The sequence below is a fragment of the Mesocricetus auratus genome, unplaced genomic scaffold (genome assembly GCF_017639785.1).
Source record: "Mesocricetus auratus isolate SY011 unplaced genomic scaffold, BCM_Maur_2.0 Super-Scaffold_100008, whole genome shotgun sequence".
NCBI lineage: Eukaryota > Metazoa > Chordata > Mammalia > Rodentia > Cricetidae > Mesocricetus > Mesocricetus auratus.
Genome location: NW_024429192.1, coordinates 46,163,343 through 46,187,732, shown reverse-complemented (window position 1 = coordinate 46,187,732; position 24,390 = coordinate 46,163,343). Strand labels below are relative to the sequence as shown.

At 43.4% G+C, this 24,390-nt stretch overlaps 1 protein-coding gene and 1 long non-coding RNA gene across 13 annotated transcripts in view; one reads left to right on the top strand and one right to left on the bottom strand.

Annotated features, from left to right (window-relative positions):
* Phldb2 (pleckstrin homology like domain family B member 2) overlaps positions 1-20,939 on the bottom strand; it is a 98,781-nt gene extending 77,842 nt beyond the window's left edge. For 6 of the 12 annotated variants that reach the window (XM_040750743.1, XM_040750745.1, XM_040750747.1 and 3 more), the window contains exons 1-2: positions 20,796-20,939; positions 1,285-2,618 (exon numbers count right to left, since the gene is read on the bottom strand). In XM_040750743.1, coding sequence (XP_040606677.1) covers positions 1,285-2,604 — 1,320 coding nt within the window. In that variant the 5' untranslated portion in view covers positions 2,605-2,618; positions 20,796-20,939. The remainder of the gene's footprint in view (positions 1-1,284; positions 2,619-20,795) is intronic. The other 6 variants (XM_040750749.1, XM_040750751.1, XM_040750752.1 and 3 more) reach the window with 2 other exon arrangements.
* A 332-nt stretch (positions 20,940-21,271) lies between these two features.
* LOC110341778 lies at positions 21,272-22,335 on the top strand. The gene is made up of 2 exons (XR_002383773.2): positions 21,272-21,402; positions 21,970-22,335. It is a non-coding gene; the product is annotated as an uncharacterized LOC110341778 (long non-coding RNA).
* Positions 22,336-24,390: the final 2,055 nt, after the last annotated feature.

The following is a 24,390-nucleotide window of genomic DNA, read 5'->3' as shown; positions in this document are numbered from 1 at the left end:
GATCAAGCCTAGACACAATGCTTTTATGATCACAGATTATTTCTAGTGATGATTATGACAACAAATATTGGAGTGCTGTCTAACTGATTTACACAATGAATATTTAATTATCTAGGGATATGCATATGTGTTTTCATCTACTACTCTTAGGAAGAACATAAACTTACTAAAACATTGAGTGACATGTGATTCTTGTTCTGAAATGTCAAACAAATGTTGCATAGTGTAGATGATTTCTGTGTATACAATACAGATTTTCTTGTGACTTTCCATGTTATTGAGAGACCTTATTCTAACATACTGTTTTTTTTCAGCAATTGAAATACTTTTGATAATCTTATACATTTGCAAACCAGCTTTGCCATGGCATAGTTTCTCTCATTAAGGAGGTCATTAATCACTAGAGAAGCAAAACAGTCTCTGACATGAACTCATTCTAAAATAAAAACCCACTAAAAGAGAATGGAAAATTAACCCTTGAATGTACTTCTTCATAGTGGGGCTGTTGAGGGATTTTCCTTCCATAGCTGTCCTTTTACTTTCAATACTTTTTCACTTTAAGCATAAATTCGCTTTAGATTGAAGAAAGGAGTGAGCTCAGTATATTTTGTGTTTGTAGGAGATGCTGCATGAAGTAAGAGCATAGCCAAAAAGAGACTGGTATTATGTGAACAGTGTGGGGAAAACCTGAGCACTATTGAGATTGGGGAAACCCTTCACCTTTCCAGGTGACTTGCTGTACAAATTCTTGCCTTAGTACCTCACCGACAACTTTTGTCTCAAGTACATACCAATGAGTTTAATGACATAAGAACCACTATCACTTCCTCATAGTCTTAGAAAAGTTCATAAGATAGAAGAAATTTAGCAAAATTCACAACTAGCCATTAGCTTCTCCCAGAATTTCTAATGGTTGTGCAAGTCCTTGGGTTCCATCTCTAGCACATGAAAACAAAACAAAACAACAACAAAAATAATGATGAGGGAGGGAAGAGGAATGAAAAGAAAAGAAAAAGTAGCTGCTAGAACTCTGCAGAACAAATAAATAAATAAACATGAGGCTCTAGCTCTGGTGAACTTTGGAAACTTCAAAATGCCCATAGATGTCCCATGACAGTAGCCAAGGAAGAGTAACATGGGACAGAGAGCAAGACATGGAATGGACAGTAGTGGCTGGCTGGTCCACATGGAAATTCCACACCCCTACATGTGTACCCTTGGAGTCTGTCCCCAAGCCTGCAGATGCAAGCCAGGTGAAGAATGAGGTTAGAAGAGGAAGATTACCAGGCGTTCCATCTCCTGCTCCCTGAGTCTCTCCTCTCGCTGTCGTCGGTGATAATCCATCAGACTGTCGCGGCCTGAGATGGAGCTGATGCTACTTTTCCGTTCTCGAAGGACAGGCTGGGGAGTCTCTGAGGACTGTCGTAGGCTTTCCAGATCAGAATCATCAAACTCCATAGATCCACAAGAGAAGTTCCTCCTGGTCCCAGGCATGCGGTCTGATTCTCCAGAAATGAAGGAATGACTTGGGCTGGTCCCTGAGTATGAAGCCCTATCAAAGTCATCAGAGGAGGTGGAGGCCAGGAGCATCTTCCGAGCCACTCGAGGGCTGGCAGGGACACTGAGGGTGGAGTTTACGTAAGGATTTCCCTCTGACAGAGAGGTTTTATAGGGTGAAGCCCCTGAGCTTAGAGAAGAAAAGTTAAGGTAATTGTCATTATCCACTATGCTATGAGGTAGATCCCTTTCCCCTAACTGACCTCGTTTGGAATTGCCCAGGGAATTTCTAGGAGGCAGGCTGAGAGGCGACATCTGGCTGTCTGTGGCTTTATACAACCTGGGAAGCGATCGGCTGTAGGCACCCATGTTGCTCAGGCTGCTCCCTGAATACTTCCTCGTTCTCACACTGACGTTCTCAGAGGCTGGCTCCCTGTGCCTGCTTAACCTGGGCTGAAGTGTCAAGTTGTCCTGTAGGTTCATTTTCCTAGCTTGCTTTGGGCTGGAGGGCATGCTCGCTGCCCCAGATCTGCTGGTGGTTGCGGAACCAGCGCTACTCGAGGAACCTCCATTCCACATGGTCAGGAGCGAGCCAGAGGCTTTTCTTCCGTCCAGCCCCCCGAGAAAGACGTTGTCATGTGATTTATTCCTAGAGCTGTATCTGGAATAGGGAGGCTTCTCTGAGAGCCTGAAGGACCTCTCACTGTCCCGACCAGTATAATGATCCAACTCTGCTCTCCCAAGTGGATAACCGCCAAGAGAGGCTGCAGAGCTGAGGAGCGAAGTCGGAGGTTTCATGGAAATGGTTTTGTCAGTTCCGTCACAAAACTGTTTGCTTCCCTGGAGTTTGGCCAAGGAGGGGCTGCTCCTGACACTGGGGCCCAAGGGAGAAGTGCTTCTCTTGATAGACACAGGTTGTGAGAGGGTTAAATAGGAGCCAGAATAGTCCCCGTTGGCTTTAAACTTCAGACTGGACGAATATTTCCTTGGGCTTAGGCTCTCCATGATGTTCTGGGGCTCGGTCTCCGGGGAACGTACCACAAATCCTTCCTCTAAGCTACCATTTTGTAATTCCAGCTGCTTCTGTACGTGGCTATCTTCTGCCATAATATTGTTCAACCCTGAAAAGGGGAAAAGGAGAAAGTTTTAGATGAAAAAATATGAAGCTGTACTAGAAGAGGAAAGATAAGGACTACTGATTAGGGATATAAATCTTTGGTACAAAAGAAAAATAACTCAAGATGACAGCAATAGTGTTTGAAGGGAACAAATCCCTGATGAAATGATGGTTCAGGATTAGGCTGGTATGGAAGGATGGCAATTTTCCCCTCAGTGCCCTAGTCTTTGGAAAATCACCTGCTTCCTGAATATTTTTCATGTCTAAAAGAATCATTCAACAGTTTTTCCTTTAGATGTTTCTGCTGCACTCATTACTAGCTCAGAGCTGAAGAAACAAAATCCGTATCTTGACAGAGGAAGAAGGTTTATATTACACACTATTCCAGCATGTGAGGGCTAAAGTGTGTTTCTTTTGGAGCAAAAATGTGGTTATTGCCTGTATATAGTGTATATACTTATTGTATATAGTTTTTATGTTAGTTGTAGCCTTCTTTTCGTATTAGACAAAAAAAGGGATAAATTGTGGTGCTATTTGTGATTTAGTAGAGCTTGCCTGAGGGTTCAGGAGGCAAAGCCAGTCACAAGCTAGAGTTCAGGAACAGTGGTACACACCTTTAATCCCAGGACTCAGGAGATAGAGGCAAACTGATCTCTGTTAATTCAAGACCACACTGAGCTACACAAAACTGATCTAGTCCTACAGAGAAAGAGCTCACACAAATGTGATCCCAGTACTTGGGATCACACACCTTTAATCCCAGCACTAGGGAGGCATACAAAGCAAAGGACCTCATTTAAAGAATTAGTCTTTAGCCACATTGAGAAGAGGCAGAAGTCTGAGGCATGGGAAAGAGCTAGTGGAGACAGGATCAACCCCTTCAGTCTGAGGTAGAGGTAAGAGCTAGCGGCTGGGTCTTTTATTTTTCATGTTACAGAAGAGCTGGAAATTCATTTCTTAAGCAGAAAGCTCAACATACCTGTACTCATCAGAAAGGGGCAAGAGGTATTGGGCCAAAGGGTATTTCCAAGATTGTTGCCCCATGGTCAAGGTGACCTATTTAAAAGCCCTAAATTATTCTATTCTTCAAATTCCTTGGTATCCTAAATGTCTTGTGCTTATCCTTGGTATTGAGCCCTCTTCTCTAACAGAAACACTTTTTGTCTTCTGGTCTACCAACCAAACTCTACCCATCACTCAAAGGACAAAGTAAACACATGAGTAAATACTTTTCAAAAATAAGTATATCCCCTGGATCTTAGATTTAAGCACTGATCTAAACTTTTAATCTATAAAAATATCTTTCAATTAAAACTAGCACTGAAAGTGAAAAAGCTTATATTCTGAGTGACAGAAACTATTTTAAATATTAACAAAGGAAAAACGCAATATGATGTTAGTAGGGACATACAGGGCTAAGACTTTCCTCCAGCCCTCAGAGACCTAATGTGTGTTGAAAAGGATTATGTCTAGAATTTTTATCTTCTGGCCACCTGCTAACTTCCTTTATTCTATAGGCAAAAAACTCAAAATTTTTTCAATCACACTCATCCTCATACCATAGGAGGAAGACTTCATTCTCTTTGACTAGCTTCAGATTCCCTGGAAAAACTCAAGCAACTAATAAGCATGGAGCTTCTTACCCACAGGCTGGAGTCAGGAAAATTTCCCTGCTTACTTCCAGGTGATACCTGGAACTGCCTATACAGAGCTACAATCTTCTCCCCAAGAAATACTGTCGTGTAGCCACTATCCTCCAAAGCTCTATGTGGATATATGTTAAAATGGTGTCCTTTTAAAGATTTATTTTGTACAATATTTTGCCTACGTGTATGCTTATGCACCAGAAGAGGGCACCAGGTCTCACTACAGATGGTTATGAGCTACTGTGTGGCTACTGGGAACTGGATTCAGGACCTCTGGAAGAGCAGCCAGTGCACTTAACTGCTGAGCCATCTCTCCAGCTCTAAAATAGTGTATTTTTAAAGAGTAGCTAAAAAAGAAAACTCTCATAAAACATTGAAGTTACACCTAAAATTTGTTCCTGGTGGCCCTGCTGTCTGGCTCTTACTTCACTGCCTATGGCCAGTGTCCATCTTACCCATACAATGCCTTTGTCAATAACCTTCAATTCTAGCATCAGTCTGTCTTGAGACATTTCTTGCCATACTCCTCTGTAGGAGGGAAAGTAAGACAACCCCTAGCCTTGGTCTTTTTTGGAATTCATCTCATCGCTGGTTGGTTTGGCCAGTTCTCCTAACTTAAACATTTCAGGACTGAGAAAGTAAGACTAGAGATGGATCCTCAGGATTTATTTATGATATAGGAAAAGCACCCTAAAAGTCCAGGGATGTGTGGAAAAGCTGTGCAATCATCAAATACTACATTTAAAGTCTACTTTATGCTATAAAGTACATTCACATAATATGCATTAAAATATCCGATGAGTATTGTTATTATTCCTAAATATATCCACAAACATTGATTATAAACACAGGTACCCCTGGGCCTATAATGTGCTCAGCTGATAGTTTTCTTCTAGTGCTCAGGTCAAAAGTTGGAGAGTCATCGTGACCCCCGCCATTTCTACTTCTCTCCTCATTGCAAACCAACAAACCCAATCAGCATTGTCCTTCATCCATATTGCAAATCGTATACTTTGTTTCACTGTTCCTGCCCATGAAACCAGCATCTTTCTGACCCCAGTGCTTACCCGCCTCTCACAGCAGTAGCAACGAACTGAAAAGACTCACACCAGAAGTTACTGCCGATTCTGCCTGGGGTGGTAATATTACTAGCAATTTCATATCAATTTACATTGCATGCATTTTGATTTTTTTGACAATTATCTAGCATAAAATATTAGAACATAGTACCATCTTGGCTTTGTTTGTTTATTTGGTTGGTTGGTTTTTGTTTTCAAAGACAGGGTTTCTCTGTGTAACAGTTCTGGCTGTCCTAGAACTCGCTTTGTAGACCAGGCTGTCCTTGAACTCACAGATATCTACCTGCCTCTGCCTCCTGCTAGGATTAAAGGCGTGTGCCACCACCACTGCCTGGCACCATCTTGTTTTTAACTTAATCAGATTCTTGTGTGTTTGAACACTTGGTCGTCAGAAGTGGCTCTGTTTGGGATGGTTATAGAAACTTTAGGTAGTAGAGGAAGGATATCAGTGTGGGAAGGGTTTTGGGGTACCCCACTTCTGACTTCTTTTTTGCTGCTTCCTAACTGCAGTTAAATGTGACCAGCAGTTTCTCATTCTGACTTCCAGGCTTTTCTTACCATGGTGGACTGTATCCCCTCAAATGGCAAGCCAAAACACACCCATCCTTCCTTAAGTAGATTCTTGTCGGGAGTTTTGTCAAGGCAAAGAAAAATAACAAACACACTACTTTTAAAGATTTGTCATCAGATAGAGATATGGAATTCATTTATTTTCCTGAAACTGAGTTTGTCTGCCTAGCTGAATACATATGCATATTTACCCGAACATAGGATCTCTTACTCATGAATACCAACAAAACACTAAAGGAAATATGCCAGACAGGTAGTCTTTCTAGCTCCATAAGGGATATCAATAGCTATAGACACCTCTCTCCTTTCCTACTTCCAGGGCACTCTTCATGTGAGGTATGACCTCATGAGAGGAGAGTTTAGAAATAGAAAATGAGTAGGAACTGCAGGCCAGTAGTCAGTAATGCACTTGCAATGGAGGGTAGGACATGGGCAAGAGCCTCGGAGGCAAGGGTAGAGACCCAAGTGGGAATGTGTTGACTAATTCCCCAAGCACTGGAGGATATGACTGCAGAGACTAACAGAGACTAACAGCTGGGTTTGGGGAAAGAAGCGGAGCAGAGTTAGTGGGAGAAAAAGACAAAGACTGCAAGGACCCCTCACCAAAGAAGCTTAAGCAAAAGAAATGAGAGGTAGGAAACACATAAGAAAAGAGATGAAGAAAATCCTGGGTTTACAGCTGTCTTTATATTCAATGCTTCTGGGGTTTCCTGAACATTTTATATGAACAAGGACGAGGTCTTGGTGAAACTAGGAGATCCCTGCATTGTGTTATTGGGAAAGCAAAACAGACCCAAAGGATGTGATGTTTACACGCACTCCTCTATACATAGCCACAGAAGGTCTGTGAGCCCGAAGGATGTGATGGTTACACGCGCTCCTCTATACATAGCCACAGAAGGTCTGTGAGCCGAAGGAATGCATCTGGTGCCCATCTGAGAGAAAAGACAGCTTGGGGAAGTCTAAACAGGAAAGAAGCTAACGTGTGTTGAAACATTTACATTTACTTTCCAATTCATAAATTTAATCCTTGCAGTCCTCTTGTTATTTTACCACCTAAAACACACATTCATCTTATTGTCAATCAGAAAACACCACAAAATCAGGACATAGTCTTTTGAAAAACGTTACAGAAAAACCACAGCACTTTTTCCCCTGGAGGAAAAAATTACTTCAGCTAGCAGGCTAGAGGAACACTGTTAAACGTTTCTTCCAAGAGTCACTTCTCTGGTATGGTTTAAACTGTTTTTTTTTTTTCTCAGACAATTCTCCAGTTCCCACTCACACCAGATGACAATGAAGCTTATCTCATTCAGACTGTACCTGTCCAATAGTGAAGTTACAGCAAGGCCGTCACCAGGGCTGTGTGCATTGTTGTTTCCAGCTAAAGAAGGCAGACCCAGAAAGTCAAGCTTTTTAAAACAAAGTGCTCGCAGCACTGCCTTACAGAAGAGGACTTAACGTCTGGCTGACAGGTGCACACATCCAGCAGGTTTTGAGCAAATAAGTGGCTTTGGAGGATTCCTACAATACGCACTAGTGACATGTCACTGATGAGGATCATCTGATATGACAGGAATTAGTCCTAGAAACACTGCAAAGGTGACTATAGAGAAGTTAGGAAAGCCAACTTTTAAAAGTCTGCAAGGTGTAGGCCAAAATGTCCATAATAGAATGGCTTGAGTCCATACCGTGTCCTGCCAGAGCCTCTGGGGCTGGGGATGGGGTGGGGTCTGCTCCTGTGTGTTTTGTGACAGACAGTGGTTGGTACCTGGATTTTAGAGCTCTCCAGCACGCTGGTGGCCCACAGGCAGATTTATTATCAGCACTGATGTTTCTGATATGGCACTGTTAGGATTAAAATGTGTACTGATGACACGTAATTGAATTCAGTTAAGAAGTCCCTCAGAAGCAGTGTCATTCCTCACTGGAGTTCTGTAGGGTATTTCGCTGGCAACCAATGGCAGCTGATAGGACCTGGAGGGATACATTGAGACAACTGAAAGGAAAAGCTGAAAAATATTGTAAACACAGGGCCTTTGCTTTATAAGGGAGAATGATAGATGCACAGAATCCTCCTGCCTTTCTACTGATGACATCAAAACATGAGGAAGAGTGGACTAATTGAAAGCCTCCAGAACAAACACTTGCTTCTCTCCCCTCATCCCCTTGCAGAATGCAAAAGCTGCCAAACACCCCTTGTTCTCCATTAAACCTTTGGTCTTCTCAGTGCCCTACTGCAAACAAGCCCTCCTACTTTACAAATAATTATTCTTGGCCCTGAACCCTTCTCAGACTCTTCCATCTCTGCAAACAAGCCTCACCTCTCCACATGTCCCCACAGCCATCTGCAAACACCCCCTCCCAGTGAATGCTCCCAGGCTCTCTCTTCTGGAAGGGCTGCATTCTTCCACGGTCAACAACTGGACCTTCCCATTGTCTCCGTCTCCACCTCCATAGGATCTGGCTGCTTCTCACTCATCCCAGCTTTCTAACCTCTATTCCTTCAAACTCCTCCTCCGCAATCAGGATTTTATATCCCAGGACTGAGGATGAAAAAAAGAATGTGTTAGTAGACATACTTTTTGTTGTTGTTTCTCTGTGTAATCCTGGCTGTCCTGCAGCTGGCTGTGTAGACCAGGCTGGCCTCAAACTCAGAGATTCACCTGCCTCTGCCTCCCAAGTGCTAGGATTAGAGGCCTTCATCAGTACCACCCTGCTACAGACACAGTACTCTTATTGTTCTGTTTTCTTCAACAAACGGATTTCAACCCTTTCCCTTTGTGTCACATTCTCTGCTCAAGGACCTAACTGTTTGGGCAAAATCACTATTAGACTCACATAAGTAGGCTGATGATTTCCAAAGAAGAGGCTTCATCGTTTCTCAGAGATCCAAGGAAAGCAGTTCCAAGGAGGAAAATACATTTTTAATAACTGAACAACGGTCTTGTTTTATGCTAGAAGATCTATTACAAAAGACAGCTGCAAACCTTAGTGTGTACACACATACATACAAGAACTCATTGTCCACATCTCCACAGCAGCCTCAAACACACAAAGCCTTTGTTGTAACAGGCAGAGAGGATGCTTCTGAAGCCAGACTTGAAGCATCTGTAGGCACAGCCAATTCTGAGGAGATCAACAGCAGGCCTGGGGAGAAGGGTTGTGGCCACCAGGGGTCAGAATGCTTAGCTGATGTCTCAGGACACTCACCACATGGTTTCTTTCTTTTGCCTTTTTTTTTCTTTTAATTTTTTACTTTATCATTTTCTAAAAGAAGAATGATCACTAAGGAAAGAGAAAGAGACCACACATAATTCTACAAGGAAGACAAAGGAATGGAAAGTAATGGGAGATAATGATGACCCTGAATACACACAGAAGAAACCAGGACACAAGAGAAAAGGGAATTTCAGTTCCATCTAGTCACCAGTAAGGAACCTAACCTCAGGCTAGTGCTCCTTCCAGCTCCCCCTAGCTGCCTAGTTGTACTGAAGTCTCTGTCATCAACACTGCAGACAGTCCCCGGAGGAGTCTAACCAGGACCACAGTCAACAGCCAGTGACCATACTTAAGTGAGGCACCTTCCCAGGACAGAAACTATTCAGATGCTTTGTTCTGTGTTTTCAATTCCTAGTAATGTTTGAGAATATAGAAGACACAGTCAAAGGGCTACAGCACCAATTATAGGAGTTTTTAAAAGAAGACTTTTTGTGCTAGTTCCCTCAATAAAATGCTTGTCTGCAGGAACTTTACAACATTCTTTAGACTATCCAAGGAATTTGGCTGCTGTTTCCTGTGATAAGTCTTTGTAGTGGGGGAGGAGGATAGAAAATAGATTCAGCCTCAGAAAGCAGGGGTCACTGAAGTTCGCTCCTACTGGCAAAATCCCAAGCTTTACCTAGATTATCAAGACATAAGTTTTATCAATTAGACTCGCATGTGTATTTAAACGGTTGTTAAAGAAGTTTTAGAAATACGTGAAAAGATAATATATATTCAATGAGTAAATGTATAATAAATTCAAGTTCAAGATTATTCAAATTAGAAGTATGCTGTCTTTCATTATAGAAATCATAAGGGACAAAAGAATGTTTTTCGTTGTTGTGGTGGTGGTAGTGTTTATTGTTGTTTGTATTTGTACAAGCAGGATGTGCTGGGGTGGCGCACATTCCAGAAGCTTCATGGGGAGGTCAGCGGGTAACTTATGAAGGCAAGCAAGCACCTTTACCTGCTAAACAATCTTGCCCAAAAGAGTGCTCTGTTAAAAACAGCAAAGACCACCAATAGCAGCACACACCTGTAATTCCAGCAAGGAAGGCTGAGGCAGGAGGGTCATAAGTTCAAGGCCAGCCTGGTCTACAAAGTGAGATGCCTCAAAAACAATAACAGCAACACAATCTCACCACAAAAATGCATTCACTTAATTCTAGAACAGTGGAAGGTATAGTGGGGGAAAAGTCTAAAACAAAACAAAAAGTGTGTTCAGTCACAATAGGGAAAAAAATCTAGTCATGAAAAAGCTATTCCAGGTTAAAAGACTCAAGAGACATACCAACAGAATGCGATTGGATGTTCATGGTTTGCATCCTATGTGTAGCAATCCATCTGCTCAAAAAATGTCTAGAACAACGAGAATTTGAATGCTGTCTGAAAATCAGATGCATTGCTATTTTCAAAGCTGCAATGATATCTTCTTTAAAATAGTAATTGCTTAGAGTCACACTGCAAATTATTTATGGATGAAAAGCTAGGTGTTTGGAACTTGGTTTGTAACAATCCATACTCTGAGGAAAAATTGGATCTCCAGATGAAACCAAATTAACAAATGTAAACAATCTGGGCTCTGGGTGCCAGGTTCACTATAGTATACTTTTTTTGTTGTTGTTGTTTTTTGTTTTCTCAAGAAAGGGTTTCTTGGTGTAATAGCCCTGGTTGTACTAGAACTTGCTTTGTAGACCTGGCTGGCCTCAAATTCACAGAGATCTGCTTGCCTCTGCCTCCTAAGTGCTGGGATTAAAGGTGTACATCATCACAGACAGTTCTTACTATAGTACACTTTTAATACGTGTTTTACATTTTGTGCATGTTTAAATTTTCTACAATAAAATATTTTTTATATATACTGACATAAATTATAATGGTTCGTTATACAAAAAAGGAGGGGGAGCCGGGCGTTGGTGGCGCACACCTTTAATCCCAGCACTCGGGAGGCAGAGGCAGGCGAATCTCTGAGTTCGAGGCCATCCTGGTCTACAAAGCGAGTTCCAGGACATCCTCCAAAACAATACAGAGAAACCCTGTCTCAACAAACAAACAAAAAACAAAACAAAACAAAAAAAAAAAAAAAGGAGAGGGTCTCAGCAGCTTGCATTATTATACTAAATCAAATTCTTTAAAAGATTATTTCTTTTTTAAAATGCCCAGGAGAAATCTGAAAGCAAATGCACTTTCAAGATTATAAATTAGTATGCTGGGCGGTGGTGGCACAAGTCTTTAATCCCAGCAGAGGCAGAGGCAGGCGGATCTCTGTGAGTTCAAGACTAGCCTGGTCTAGAAGAGCGAGTTCCAGGATAGGCTCCAAAGCCACAGAGGAACCCTGCCTCGAAAAACAAAAAAAAAACAAACAAAAAAGATTATAAATTAGTAGGCCATTCTATTAAAGATTCTTACAAGATAATGCTAGAGAGATTACCTAAATTTCAGCAACATCAGTGCCCAAGTCAAAACCATTGCCATGAGCAGGAGGTAATGAATCAGAGGCAAGAGGATCTTAAGTTTGTTGTCAGCCTAGGCTCCTAGGGGAGCCTGGACTATATAAACAGACAGGCGTTAGGGAAAGGGTTCAGTTGGTATGGTTAATTGCTTGCTGTTCAGATCCCAGCAACCATATGAGTTGAGCAGTGGTGCAATTCTGCAACCCTGGTGGTAGGGGTAGGAGATGTAGACAGTGGGTTCCTAGAGCTCACTGTGCGGAACACATAGTTGAAGGGATGAGTTCCAGCCAGGTTTAGTGGGATCCAAAAGTAGAGAGCAACTTAAGATGACAGTGATGTTGATCTTTATTTTCTACACAGAAGTGCACATGCCCACACAAACACACACATTTGCCACACATACATTATGTTACAAACAGCACATCTCATACAAAAAATACACAGTAAAAACCCATTGCTTCAGACAATTAAAATGCACAAATAACCACAGACACTACCAAACATTCAATATTCTAAAAAGTAAAATGTTAGCATATTTATGCTGAGAAAGGGGTTGACAAGCTTGTAGATTTTTAAAAATTCTCTTACTTGGGCTGACAAGATGGTTCATTGGGTAAAGGCACTTAATGGCAAGTCTAAGAACTTTTATCTCCAGGGCCACAGGGTTAAAGGAGAAAACCAACTCCCATGGGTTGGTCTCTAGACTCCACAGGCACGCCATGACACTTTCATGCTCTCAACTCCTCACACAGAGAAATTAATAAACATAATAAACAAAATCCTGTTATTCCTTCTCAGAAGATGGGGCAGTTCTTTGAGCAGGAAGTTATAGACCCCTATTTTTAGGGTTTTTCACTGAAACCCCAAACCGTTTTCATTCAAGATAAGGATTGCTAAAATTTGTCCAGATGAAAACAAACATCTTCAAAAGTTATTTCTTCCTGCTCATGGGTACAATTCATCCCAGGTTTAGGTGATTTTGACCAAGTCCCCCTTGAACCCAGACAAATCGTCCTCCATGGTAAGATCATCCTGGGGAGGTGATTCTGGAAAAGTGGGGAGCCCTAGGGTGTTAGCTGGAGAGAGATGCCATCACTGTGTATGGGCTGCGCTCTTCCCCTTCAGTCAGGAACGGGCACTCTTCTCATCCCTTGCATGCAAAGCTACTTTCAAGAAAGTATTTGAGCACAGACATCTTATGACGTATCTTGCCCCTGAAGCCATGTTTGTGGACTTAAGCTGAAAGTTGTGTCCATAGCAGTGAAACTCTCTGACCTGTCCATCCTGTCTTTGTTGCCCCCACTAACTGAAATACATGTCCTTAAGGATAATATTTGATTTTTCCAAATAACGTTCCCCAGGCTGAAATCTTTGTGATTTACCCAATATTATGATCTGGCAATGGTCAGAGAATAAGTAGGTTCTAGGAAAAGGACCAAATGGAAGTCAATGACATCTTCCACAGTTGAAATATTGTTAACACCACCCTAGCCCTGGGCTGAATGATCATATCTAAGGCTTTAAGCATGCTCAACCACTGAGCTATACCCCCACATGTTTTCCCTGATAACTCACTGAGGTGGATAAGCTTTAAAGGGATGTCCATGTATTTCCTCTTCTTTTTAATATTTATTTATTTTATAAGTGCTCTATCTGCATGTACACCTTTATCCCAGAAGAGGGTATTAGATTCTGCTAGACAGTTGTGAGTCATCATATGGTTGCTGGGCTTAACCACTGAGCCATCTCTCCAACTCCCGACTGTGTACTTCTTAATAGTAGAGATACACTCTGAGAGATACATGGTAGTTGACTTCATCACTGACAGCATCACAGAGTGTAGCCTCATACATGTAGCTGGACCCACAACCCAAGGTCATTTCATCTTATTTGACAACATCATGCAAGAGGTCAGTTGAGCAAATGTGGGTCAGTGAGATAACTCAGTGGGTGAAAGTATTTGCTGTAAAGTTGGGAAGAGAGGACAGAGGACAGTTTCAGAGTTCTTTCCTGGCTTTCATATGCATGCCATGGCAAGCAGACACCCATGTACCTCACCCTTCCCCAACTTCACCCCCTTTAGTTATCTTTTTTTTTTCATAGAAGAAAAATCACTGTGAGGCTCAAAACCACACTGCAAAGCAAAAAGTTATAGTGGGGATATAATTTTTTCATTACTTTGACAGTTGATTATTCAGGGTGGGTGTGGTAAGACACCCATTTTTTCTCTTTCACTACCTGCCTTTTGATCCCTTACTGCAAGAAAGGGGGAAACCTTGACCCTATAAAGATCAGTAAAGAATTGACTAAGTTCAATTTATTTTAATAAGTGCTGTTTTTTCAAAACCTTTACTTTTATTTTTACTTGTGTATGTATGTGTGTGAGAGAGAGAGACAGAGACAGAGAGAGAGAGAGGGAGAGGAGAGAGAGAGAGAGAGAGAGAGAGAGAGAGAGAGAGAGAGAGAGAGAGAGAGAGAGAGAGAGAATATTTAAGACCTGTGTCTGTGTATGCGCATGATTCAGGAGACCAGAAGAGGGCGTCAGAGTCCCTGGAGCTGGAGTTAAGGCAGACGTGAACCAATTGGTATGAGTACTGGGATATAGGTACTGGGATATAGGTACTTGGTTGTCCAGAAAGGCACCAAGTGCCCTTGAATGGTGAGCCATCTCTCCAGGCTCTCAATGCCGTTTTTTTATAACTCTATCCAGAAGACCTAATAAAGGAAACGGTTACTTTCAGATGTTATTTTTATTGTAATAGCTAATCCAGTACAAAGAACACTGGACGGCTTTCCAAGGACACGTCAGGAGCTGGGTCCTCTTTCTGTGTCCACCATCTAAGAGGAATAATATAGGGACCGAGTCGTTCATCTGTCTCCATCTTGTTGAAGCAGAGGTTTGCCGATGTTTGAAATGCTGAGAGTGATCTAGACATTCCTTGTGCCCCAAGGTTCTGTACTCCCAAGATTCCTGGCTAAATCACCCAGGAGTGCCTGTTACATAACGCAGGAAATGGAAATGACCGCAGAACACAGGCATGTTTTAGTGATAAGATAGCAGCTACCTAACTGGGCAAAGCTTTCCCCAGCTCTGTTCCCCACGGCATGCCAAGGGCCTGGTAAATCATCTCAGTATAACACAGTAAGTTCTAGTAAGAACTTTGTTAGCACAGTACAGCAAAGAAGTTGATTCAGCATCATATACAAGAAATAGTTTGTCTGCATTCCTATGTCTTGCAATTTCCTTAACAAATCTTAAGTTGTTTTTGAAAACCTACTTCAGCAATGATGCAAGCAATGTAGCAGCCAGACACCTCTTCCCAGCCCTTTGAACACCTCTTGGCTATTCACACTGGATCTGAGTTGGTCAAAAGAATGAAGGAGTTGGTTCCCATCACTTTTATCTTCTCTGAATTTACCAGTGCAGGGGGTCAAGAAACAAATCATAGAGAACTCACGTAACTTCCCCCTTTCGTCATTTGATAGGCCAATTCCTCGATAACACTGCTAGTCGGGAGAAGTCACCTGCAGTGTGCAAACAATTATTCTAAGATGGTAAACACCAGCTTGCTCTGACCTGTACAGCGGCAGGTCTTAGAAAATGCTGGGCCTGCTTCAGGTAGCAATACAAGATACTGGCTTGTCAGGATAAGGAAACACAGTTCATCTAATAAAATCAGCTGTGCACATTTAAGAAATAGTTCTTACATGTACTAAAACCATCTATGTAATTTGGCCCATTGTCTCCTGTTTGTCCCAGCAAGCTTCTGAAGTCCTTGGCATTCCCACACCTCCACGTGATGATTTTGACTCTTGGGCTTCTGTCACTGATTGCCAGAATGCTTCAAAACTCTAGCCTTTAAAGAAGATACAGCACAAAGCTGTTTTTCAGTGATGTGTAAGAAGGATCTCTAAACATCATAGACATGTCTATTTTGCAAACTAAGCCCTGGAAGAGTAATTCCCTGTGTGAGACAAACACACGTTCTTACTAAAATTTATGCTGAGGGGATTTGAAAACATGAACTACCCCCTTTGGCTGTATTTATTTTCAAAAGACGAGACACATTCTTCAAATCCTAGGAAATATTTCCAATCACTAAGTTTCTTATTTTCATTACTAAAGTCTCCTATCATGGCAGGAGAAGGAGTAACAAGAATGGCAAGATGGAAGATGAAAATGAAAGGGTTGCTACCTCCCTCTTGTGAAGGACTTGCAGGGGGCAGATCTCCTAGGAGTTGGTTCTTTCACAGTTACTCCTAAATGTTCCCATATGCTTTCCCTGGAGATGAGCCTTTTGGATAGTTGCCAACATAAGACCAACCCTTTACAGCATTTGGAGCTCTGGCCTCCCCTAGCCCTCTCCTAAGCAAACCAGATGAGGATCAGAAGGAACACAGATCACCCTGACTTGAATCCATAACCACAGGGCCAGTGTCTAACCTTAGTGATATAAACCAGTTAGTGGGTGCTGCCATTTGTGACTGATACAGCCATACAGGTACAACTGATACCCAAAAGCTCACAGAAGTTAGGCAGGGTGGCTCATGCCTTTGATTTCAGTATCGTGGAGAGTTTGAGGTAAGCCTGGGGTACAAAGTAGGTTCCAGGCCAACCTGGGCCATAGAATGAGTCCTTTCTCTGAAACAAGGCAACAAAAGATCAACACCAGACAAAAGAAACTCATCAAGGTAATTCCTTTCTAGAAATGAAGCCATTCAGTAGTATCATACCTATTAGACTCCAGGAAGAAATGAACAATAACTTTGCATTGCTACCAAATCTTTAACATTAAGAAAACAGATGGAATGGTACAAACTATTACAAGTGCAAGATACATCGTGAAGCAGAGGTCAGAAAATTTGCTCTGTTTTGTCACTACCAAGTCCTGTGTAAGGCTTGGGGCAATGGTTTGAGATAAGTGAATTTTGTTGTTTTTGGAGGGTTTCTTTGAGACGGTGCCTCACTCTGATCTAGTTATACTCACTGTATAACTGTGGTGGTGTGAATGAAACCGGCCCCACTATATAATGTATTAGTCCTCAGTTGATGAACTTGGGAATGATTAGGAGATGTAAGCCTTGGTGAAGGAGGTGTACAGCTGGGGGTGTGCTTTGAGGTTTCAAAAGAATATTCCAAGCTCAGTCTCTCTCTCTCTCTCTCTCTCTCTCTCTCTCTCTCTCTCTCTCTCTCTCTCTCTCTCTCTCTCTCTGTCTCTCTTTCTCTCTGTCTCTCTCTCTCCCTCCCTCTGTCTCTCTCTGCCCTCTGCCTGTAGATCAGGATGCAAAGCTACTACTCCAGTGCCACACCTACCAGTTTTGCACCATGCATGCTATGTACTAAACCCCCGAAACTGTAGGCAACCCCCCTAATTAAATGCTTTCTTTTATCAGAGTAGCTGTGGTCCCGATGTCTCTTCACAGCAATGGAACAGTAACTAAGACAATAGGCTGGCCTTGAACTCATAGCAATCCTCGTACCCTCTGCCTCTTTAATCCTGAGGTTATAGGTGGGGACCCTACCAAGCTGCAAATAAGACCTCAAGTGTTTTGTTTGTGTGTGTGAGATAGGGTCTGATTTGGCCCAGCCTAGCTTTAAGCTTGCCATGTAGTCAGGTATGACTTTGAACTCCCGATCCTCCAGTAATTATATGCCACCGCTTCTGCTTCTTTTGTGATTTTTGGGAACCAAACTTAAGACTTCATGCATGCCAGGTTACTGGGCTACATCCCAGCCTGGGAATATTTCTAAGGTTCCTTTTTTCCCAGAATTATTTTGCCTAGCTTGCCCCAAATAATCAAGATTTCTTCAGATTTCTAATCTGAGCTTGATATAATTGAATGTGTTGTATATACCCATCCATCAATTTATGGATCTCTCCCACCTACCCATCAATTGCTCCAAAGCAAGCTCATTTGCATAGATGCAGGGCATCTTTCCCCTCCAAGACCAGGAGGCTTTTCTTTTTCCCTTCTGTCTAAGATAACCCTATCTATTCATGTGTTCTGATCCTGATACATAGAGCAGAGAGCAAAGGAGGAAACGCCGAGATGCTCTGTTTTGTACCTGCATTCAAAGGCAGCATCTGCTATGTCTGTGGGACCATCTGTTGCTCACTTCGACATGGAAAAGATAGTGCAGGCCTCAGAAGTGGTGTCAGAGGTCACACACACCCAGACATATGTTCCATAGTCACCAAGGCTTACATCACTGCCCTCATCCAGGAGTGTATTTTCTTATGAAGAATGGTATTGCCAAACTCTCACAAAGGGTGGAGTCCAGTTGGTTTTTGCTGTTGTTGTTATTTTGTTTTTAAATCTGGCTTGCCTAAATATCAATTAAATTATCTAACCTCAGGTTCTAACTAGAGCTGTGTCTTCCACTAACTCACTCAAGGTCTTTTATAGGCATACCACCTATAAAGTGAGAACTGAGCTTAGTGACCACCCAGGCTCCCTTGTGTTCAAACGAAACCTTAAGCCAATTCAAAACCATGAAGGAAACCCACCAAGTTCCTCCATCCCAACAGTACACTAAGACTCTTAATGCCAATGACAGGAGGATCCACTGCAGATGAAAAGGCTTCTGGGATATGATCTGTGTTGAGCAACAAGAGTTAAGCAAATTTTGTGAGGATCCAAATTAAACTAAGATTCCTAATTTGCTAACATCTGGCTGACCTGGGGAAGAGCTCTAGAACAGGGCTTGGGCCAGAGAGTTCTGTGTGCTCTACACATTGCAGGGTATTTAACAGATCTCTATTCAAAGGACACTGGTTGTTATTTTCCTACCCTCAGTTGTGATAATCAAGATACACTTCAGACTGGATGCCACCTCCTCTTCCTGAGAACCACTGCTAAAATACATCGCAGGGCTTTAGGACATCACTCAGAAGGTGTTTATGTTTCAAATGGATGACATTCCTGCAACTAATAAGTAAGCACAGGGAGATTTAGTGACACATTATAAAGCACAGGCATTCTTGGAAAATGTGTAAAGCTCCTGTCTTTCCCTGTCACCTGTGGCACTACCTCTCTCCCAATGGCTGCAATCTAGTACCCTGTAGGGTCAATTGTCATAACCACAAACCCAGCTGCTTTTAAACATTATGCAAAAACTAGTCAAGACTCCAGACTTGATTTCTTCATTGTACTCCACAACCCATCATGCTTTAGAGTCTTCAACAATGATGAAAGGAGTGAAAACCAGAGTCTGATCAAATCAACTTTGGCTTTTTCTTCTCTCTCCTGAGAATACCGGCAAAAGTGGTTAACTTTGGCCAGAGTTGTTGAAGACACATGCTAAACCTTTGCCTGTCTTCTTATCTAGCATTTCTTGTTTGCCCCAAAAGGATCAAGCAGACATCTCTGCAGTCATGCTCACCCCAAAAGAACAGCAGCTGCCAGCTGCAGAGAAACGAACTGAAGCCTGAAAATTGACTACAATGATGACGGCTCTTAACCAAACATCTCATTTCGCCATTTGTGAGAGAGCTAGGATTTGCAAACTTCCCTGCCTCGGGAGTAAAAGCTACATTAACTGAAAGCAAAAACTCAACTCTCCTCCCTTTGTCAAAGTTTGGAGACGCTGTACAGAGTTTCTTAATTATGTGCAATGTTGAAGTTCCACAAGTAATTTATCAGGAAAAATAAATACATAAAAACCTTTTAAACAACTAAGTCCGAGATACAAAAAGGTAACCTCAAAAGACACAACTGTTACTTTTCAGAGAACCATAGCTCTTTATTCAAATAAATATTTACACAATTGAAGCCAATGGCACCAGGCATATTCTGCTAAAATAGTGGGCTACTCTAAACGTTTGTTTATCCCAAAACCAACTACTCTGTTGCTATCCTACAAGGAACAAAGAATTCAAGTGTTCCAAGGGCAAAAGTTTAATCCTATGGAACTGTGAACCATATTTGGAGGCTCCTAGCTAACTTCAGACGTTTGAAATCCAAAGAAAAAAATCTCAAACGTCCAAATTAAGCCCACGTTGGAAGCTTAGTTACAAGCATCACAGTTGAAAATGTACATCTGTAACTTACACATTCATATTCTGGAGGGAAATGCGGCTAGCGGATATTTCTACTAACGGACTCCACATTTTATGTCTCTTCTAGACCCCTCACAGCTGTGACGGCTATGTAGCTGTGCATCCTAGAACTCGAGTAATTTCAGAACCACAAAAGAAGACTTCCAGGGAAGAGGGCTGGGCCGGGCTAAAGGATTTCTAGCCCTAGCCGGTCCATATAAAAGGCTGCAGGAGTCTTCCCTCTTTTAAGTGAGAAAGGTAAATGAGGAACCGCTGAAAGAAGGTTGGACTTGTAAAGCTTTTTCAAACAGGAAATCCCAACCCGGGAAGGGACAGCCCGTCAGCCTTTTAATTTCCTGGCGGTGGCGGGAGTTAGCCAGGTCTTTGGCGCTTCAAGTGCTGATAGCTGGGGCAAAGTTACTGAGCGCACCAAGAACAATTCAGCTGCTCCTCGCCGTGTAGGGAGCTGCTGAAACAGGGTGGAAAGGATCCCAGGACTTGTAGCTGCCATCACTAAGCGAAGGGAACACCGTACCATCTAGGGAAACTATAGCTGAATCGCAATCACGGGCTCCTGGTGAGAATCTCCGTCCGGAGGCTCACCCTGCAGCCTCACTCTGGAAACAAAGTACAGCTAGAAGCCTAATTCAAAAACGTCCTCTCGGAGTCCCACACTCAACAGGATCCAAGGGAAACTATAGCTGAATCGCAATCACGGGCTCCTGGTGAGAATCTCCGTCCGGAGGCTCACCCTGCAGCCTCACTCTGGAAACAAAGTACAGCTAGAAGCCTAATTCAAAAACGTCCTCTCGGAGTCCCACACTCAACAGGATCCAGCTGTGGTGGATCTTCTCTTTCCCCGGGTTCCAGATCTCTGCCTAAGCGAGTTTCCGCGAAAGTTGCCTTGGGGATCCTTAATTAAATCCTGCCTTTTCGCCGCAACCACTCTAGAGGCGTCACCGTACTAGGCGCCCTTTCCCCACGAGCCCTCCACCCGACATCTTCATGCATAAGGAGGGCACAGTATCCTAGGGTTGTACGGTTCCGGCTCTACAGACCCCTGCCCAGGCTTTTGTCCCTACAGCCTGCAAGGGAAGCAAAGAAAATCTGCGCCCAGGGCGCCCACTCACCAGCTCATCTTTCTCTGTACTCGCAGCTTTCTCCACAGGTCCCGCTGCCCTAGGGCCTGGCCCTCGCTCCCGCCCTCCTTCCCTGGGGTCCTAGCCCGGGTCCCCGCAGCCACCGCAGCCGCCACAGCCAGCCAGTCCCTGAGGCCGCGCACCGCGCACTCCGGGCGCCCCTCCCGGTGGGGGCGGCCACCGCCTCCTCTCCGCCCCCGACCTCCGCAGCGCGACCGGCGGCTACCAACTCGACTGCGGGGGACTCCGTGTCCTCAGGCGGCCGCCAGGGTTCGCAAAACAGCTCAGTCCGCTCCTCTAGGCCCACTGTAGCCCTCTACTTGCCTAGGGTGACGAGGCGGCCAGGTGCCCGCGGCCACTCAAGGCAGACGCACTGATTTGCTCCGTGCCACACTCAGCAGCGCCCCTCGGACAGCGATGGTGGACTCCACGAAGCTCGGTCCCTGGTCCCGACCCCCTCCCGAATCACAGCAGCCGGTCCTTGGAGTTCCAGCTGTGAAGTCAGGGAGCCTTCCGGCTCCCAGGTTGCTGCTGCTTTTATGGAGGCTGGAGTGCCCTGGCTGTTTGTCACATCACCTGGCTCCACTTTCTCAGCAATGTAATAGAAACCTTTGTAACTGGCTTCTTTCTTTCTTTCTTTCTTTCTTTCTTTCTTTCTTTCTTTCTTTCTTTCTCTCTCTCTCTCTCTCTCTCTCTCTCTCTCTCTCTCTCTCTCTCTCTCTCTCTCTCTCTCTCTCTCTCTCTCTCTCTCTCTCTCTCTCTCTCTCCCTTCCTTCCTTCCTTCCTTCCTTTCTTTCTTTCTTCCTTCCTTCTTTTCTTCTTTCTTTCTGAAGGTAGAAATGGGACAGGAGAACGCACGTCCTCGGGTAGTGATTTCCTCCTGATGATGAAGTTTTTGCTCTGGGAAACTCCAGGTGACCGCACCTCTGCCACATACTTTTCTCCCCCGGGGCAGGTTTACCTGATGCGTCAGAAAAGCAGCTGTGCCAAACAGCAGTGCAACGCCTGGGGTCAGGGCAGGAGTGAGGAGACTCTAAAACTATGTGACACCGATTTCCTTGGAATGGTGTCTCATAAACGGTTCTGTGTTTTTCATATGTTTAACATAACCAGTGAAAACTATACTAATGTGGACTTCTTTCACTTTGCTTCCTTGGGAGGTTAGGAAATGGACCGGGGTACGACCCACAGTCTGTCTTCAGGCACCCAGATGTGACTGTCTGCAAAGTTATGGCCCAGTGGGGTGACAATGATGAAAGACAGCCATCCTGGAGGAACTCACAGCCTAAGGAAAGCGCAAGGACCGGAAAAGCTCTTTAACTAATAACAATGTCGCCTGGGCCAGTTGTTTTAGCTACCAGCAAGGATGTCTCCAAGGTGGTAAAACCGAGGTATGGGTGGTGCTGGTGCCGCAAGGCAGCCTCTGCTTCATCTATACAAAATGCCTGGAGCCGTGAGTACACTCATGCAACACAACGCCTGTTTAAAATGTTTCACTTGTGTAAGTAAAAGTCTGACTTTTTAAATTAAATGTATTTTACTATGTATGTGTTTCTGTGCATGGATGTGCACGTGAATGGAGGTAAGGGGGAGGGGGCAGAAACGACGTGGGTTTTGACAGTCAGACTCCATCTTCTACAAGAGGGGTACAGCTCTCAGAAGCTGAGCAACCTTGCCAGCCCCTAAAGTTTGACCTGTAATTTCTAAGGCAGCCATTCCTATAAAAAATGGTTTGCGTTTTCGAGTATTCTCTGCCCACTACCCCAGTAGGATTTACACCACAGTTATAAATTCACATGAGTTACACACTGTCTCTTCCACTCATCTCCATCAACTTAAAATCACTTTCCGAATCTCAATAAAAATACAGACATTCTTGACTCCACTTATTACCTTTCAATTCTCTTGCTGCTTAACTGTAAGAAAACACCTTTCAGGAAATGAGAAACGCTGTCTCCACTTTCTGCCCTCTCATTTACTCCAGTCAGAGGTCGCTTTTACTGTGAAGCCTTGAGCTTGAGTCACCCAAAGGAAAGATTGCTCCTCTCCAGGTATGGTGGTACATGACAATAATCCTAGCACTTGTGAAACTGACTCAAGAGGATCAAGAGTTCCAGACAAGCTTGGGCCTCATAACAAGTTGGGACCAGCCTGAGATATGTAATGAAGACCTGACTCAATATACCAAGGGCTGGCTATTGCAATCAAAATGGTAGTTCTTCAGAAAATTGTGAATAGATCTACCATAAAATCCAGCTATACCACTCTTGGGCACATACCTAAGGGACACTCCACCCTACCATAGGGATACTTGCTCAGCTATGTTAATTGCAACATTATTCATAATAGCCAGAAAATGCAAACAACTTAGATGGCCTCCACCAACGAATGAAGAAAGAAAATGTGGTACATTTATATAATGCAGTATTACTCAGCCGTTAAAAAAAAAAAAAACATTTGTAGGCAAATAGATGGAACGAGAAAAAAATCACCCTGAGTGAGGTAACCTAGACCCAGAAAGACAAACATGGTATGTACTCATTCTCATAAGTGGATATTAGCTGTAAAAAATGATAATCAAACTATAGCTCACAGTTCCAGAGAGGTTAGGTAAAGAGGAGGACTCTACAGGAAATGCATGGATCTCCCTCCCATCTACACCTCCAGCCCACCTGTAGATGGGAGTGGAGGGATCAGTTGTCTGGGGGTGGGGACAACACTGTAAATCAGCATAAGCAAATTCAAGCCCTGATTTCTTAGCCCATGGGGTTGGGAGAAGTTCATCTCATTCCTCAGCAGCAATGACCAGCTCATCAGTAGTTCCTTTCTGTATTCTTGCTTCCTTTGGCCTAGCCACTGAGTACTCAAAGTTCAGATTTGGGATCTGTTTTCAATCTATTGCTTCCAGTAGTACTGTCTTTCTGCCCCATGGAACTAAATCCCATCATGTGTTGACTGTTCGAAAATTTCACATCCAGACCAACCCCCTCCCTGGAATCTCAGGCCCTTAGTAGCTACCCACATGGATGCCTACTGATCTTGTAGTTACCATTGTCAACACTGATTCCTTGAAAAGTTTTCCCCTTTCCAACTACTGTTTTCCAACTGAAGTCATCCCATATTGTGTCTAAAACCTTATGTCAGCTTCGAATTTAAATTCTCTCCAACCCATCAGGAAGTCTTTTCTGCATTTTCTAAAACAAAAACAGAACTCAACTACTTACTACCTCACTGTCCATCTCAGATAGATCTCACTCATCTGCCATACTGTCTTGACTTTACCCTTGCCCTGTCTTTGCTCTCTTACAGGGACTGTCAATACAGACACGAGGGTGATCATTGTAAAACATTAGGCCACACAATCTAATCCTTTCCTTATAATTCCACTGTGACCCTATTCAGTCTAGGCAAAAATCATGTGGTGGCCTGTTGGAGAAATTGTGACCAGCCTACCAAAGCTGCAGTTGCTCTGCCCCACCCCCCATACCCAGCAGGCACTTCCTTCCTGTGTCAAGTCTGCTCCTCTGCCCAAAGACAAAGAAACACCTGAAATGAACTTGATGTCTACCTTATATGCCATCCTAGA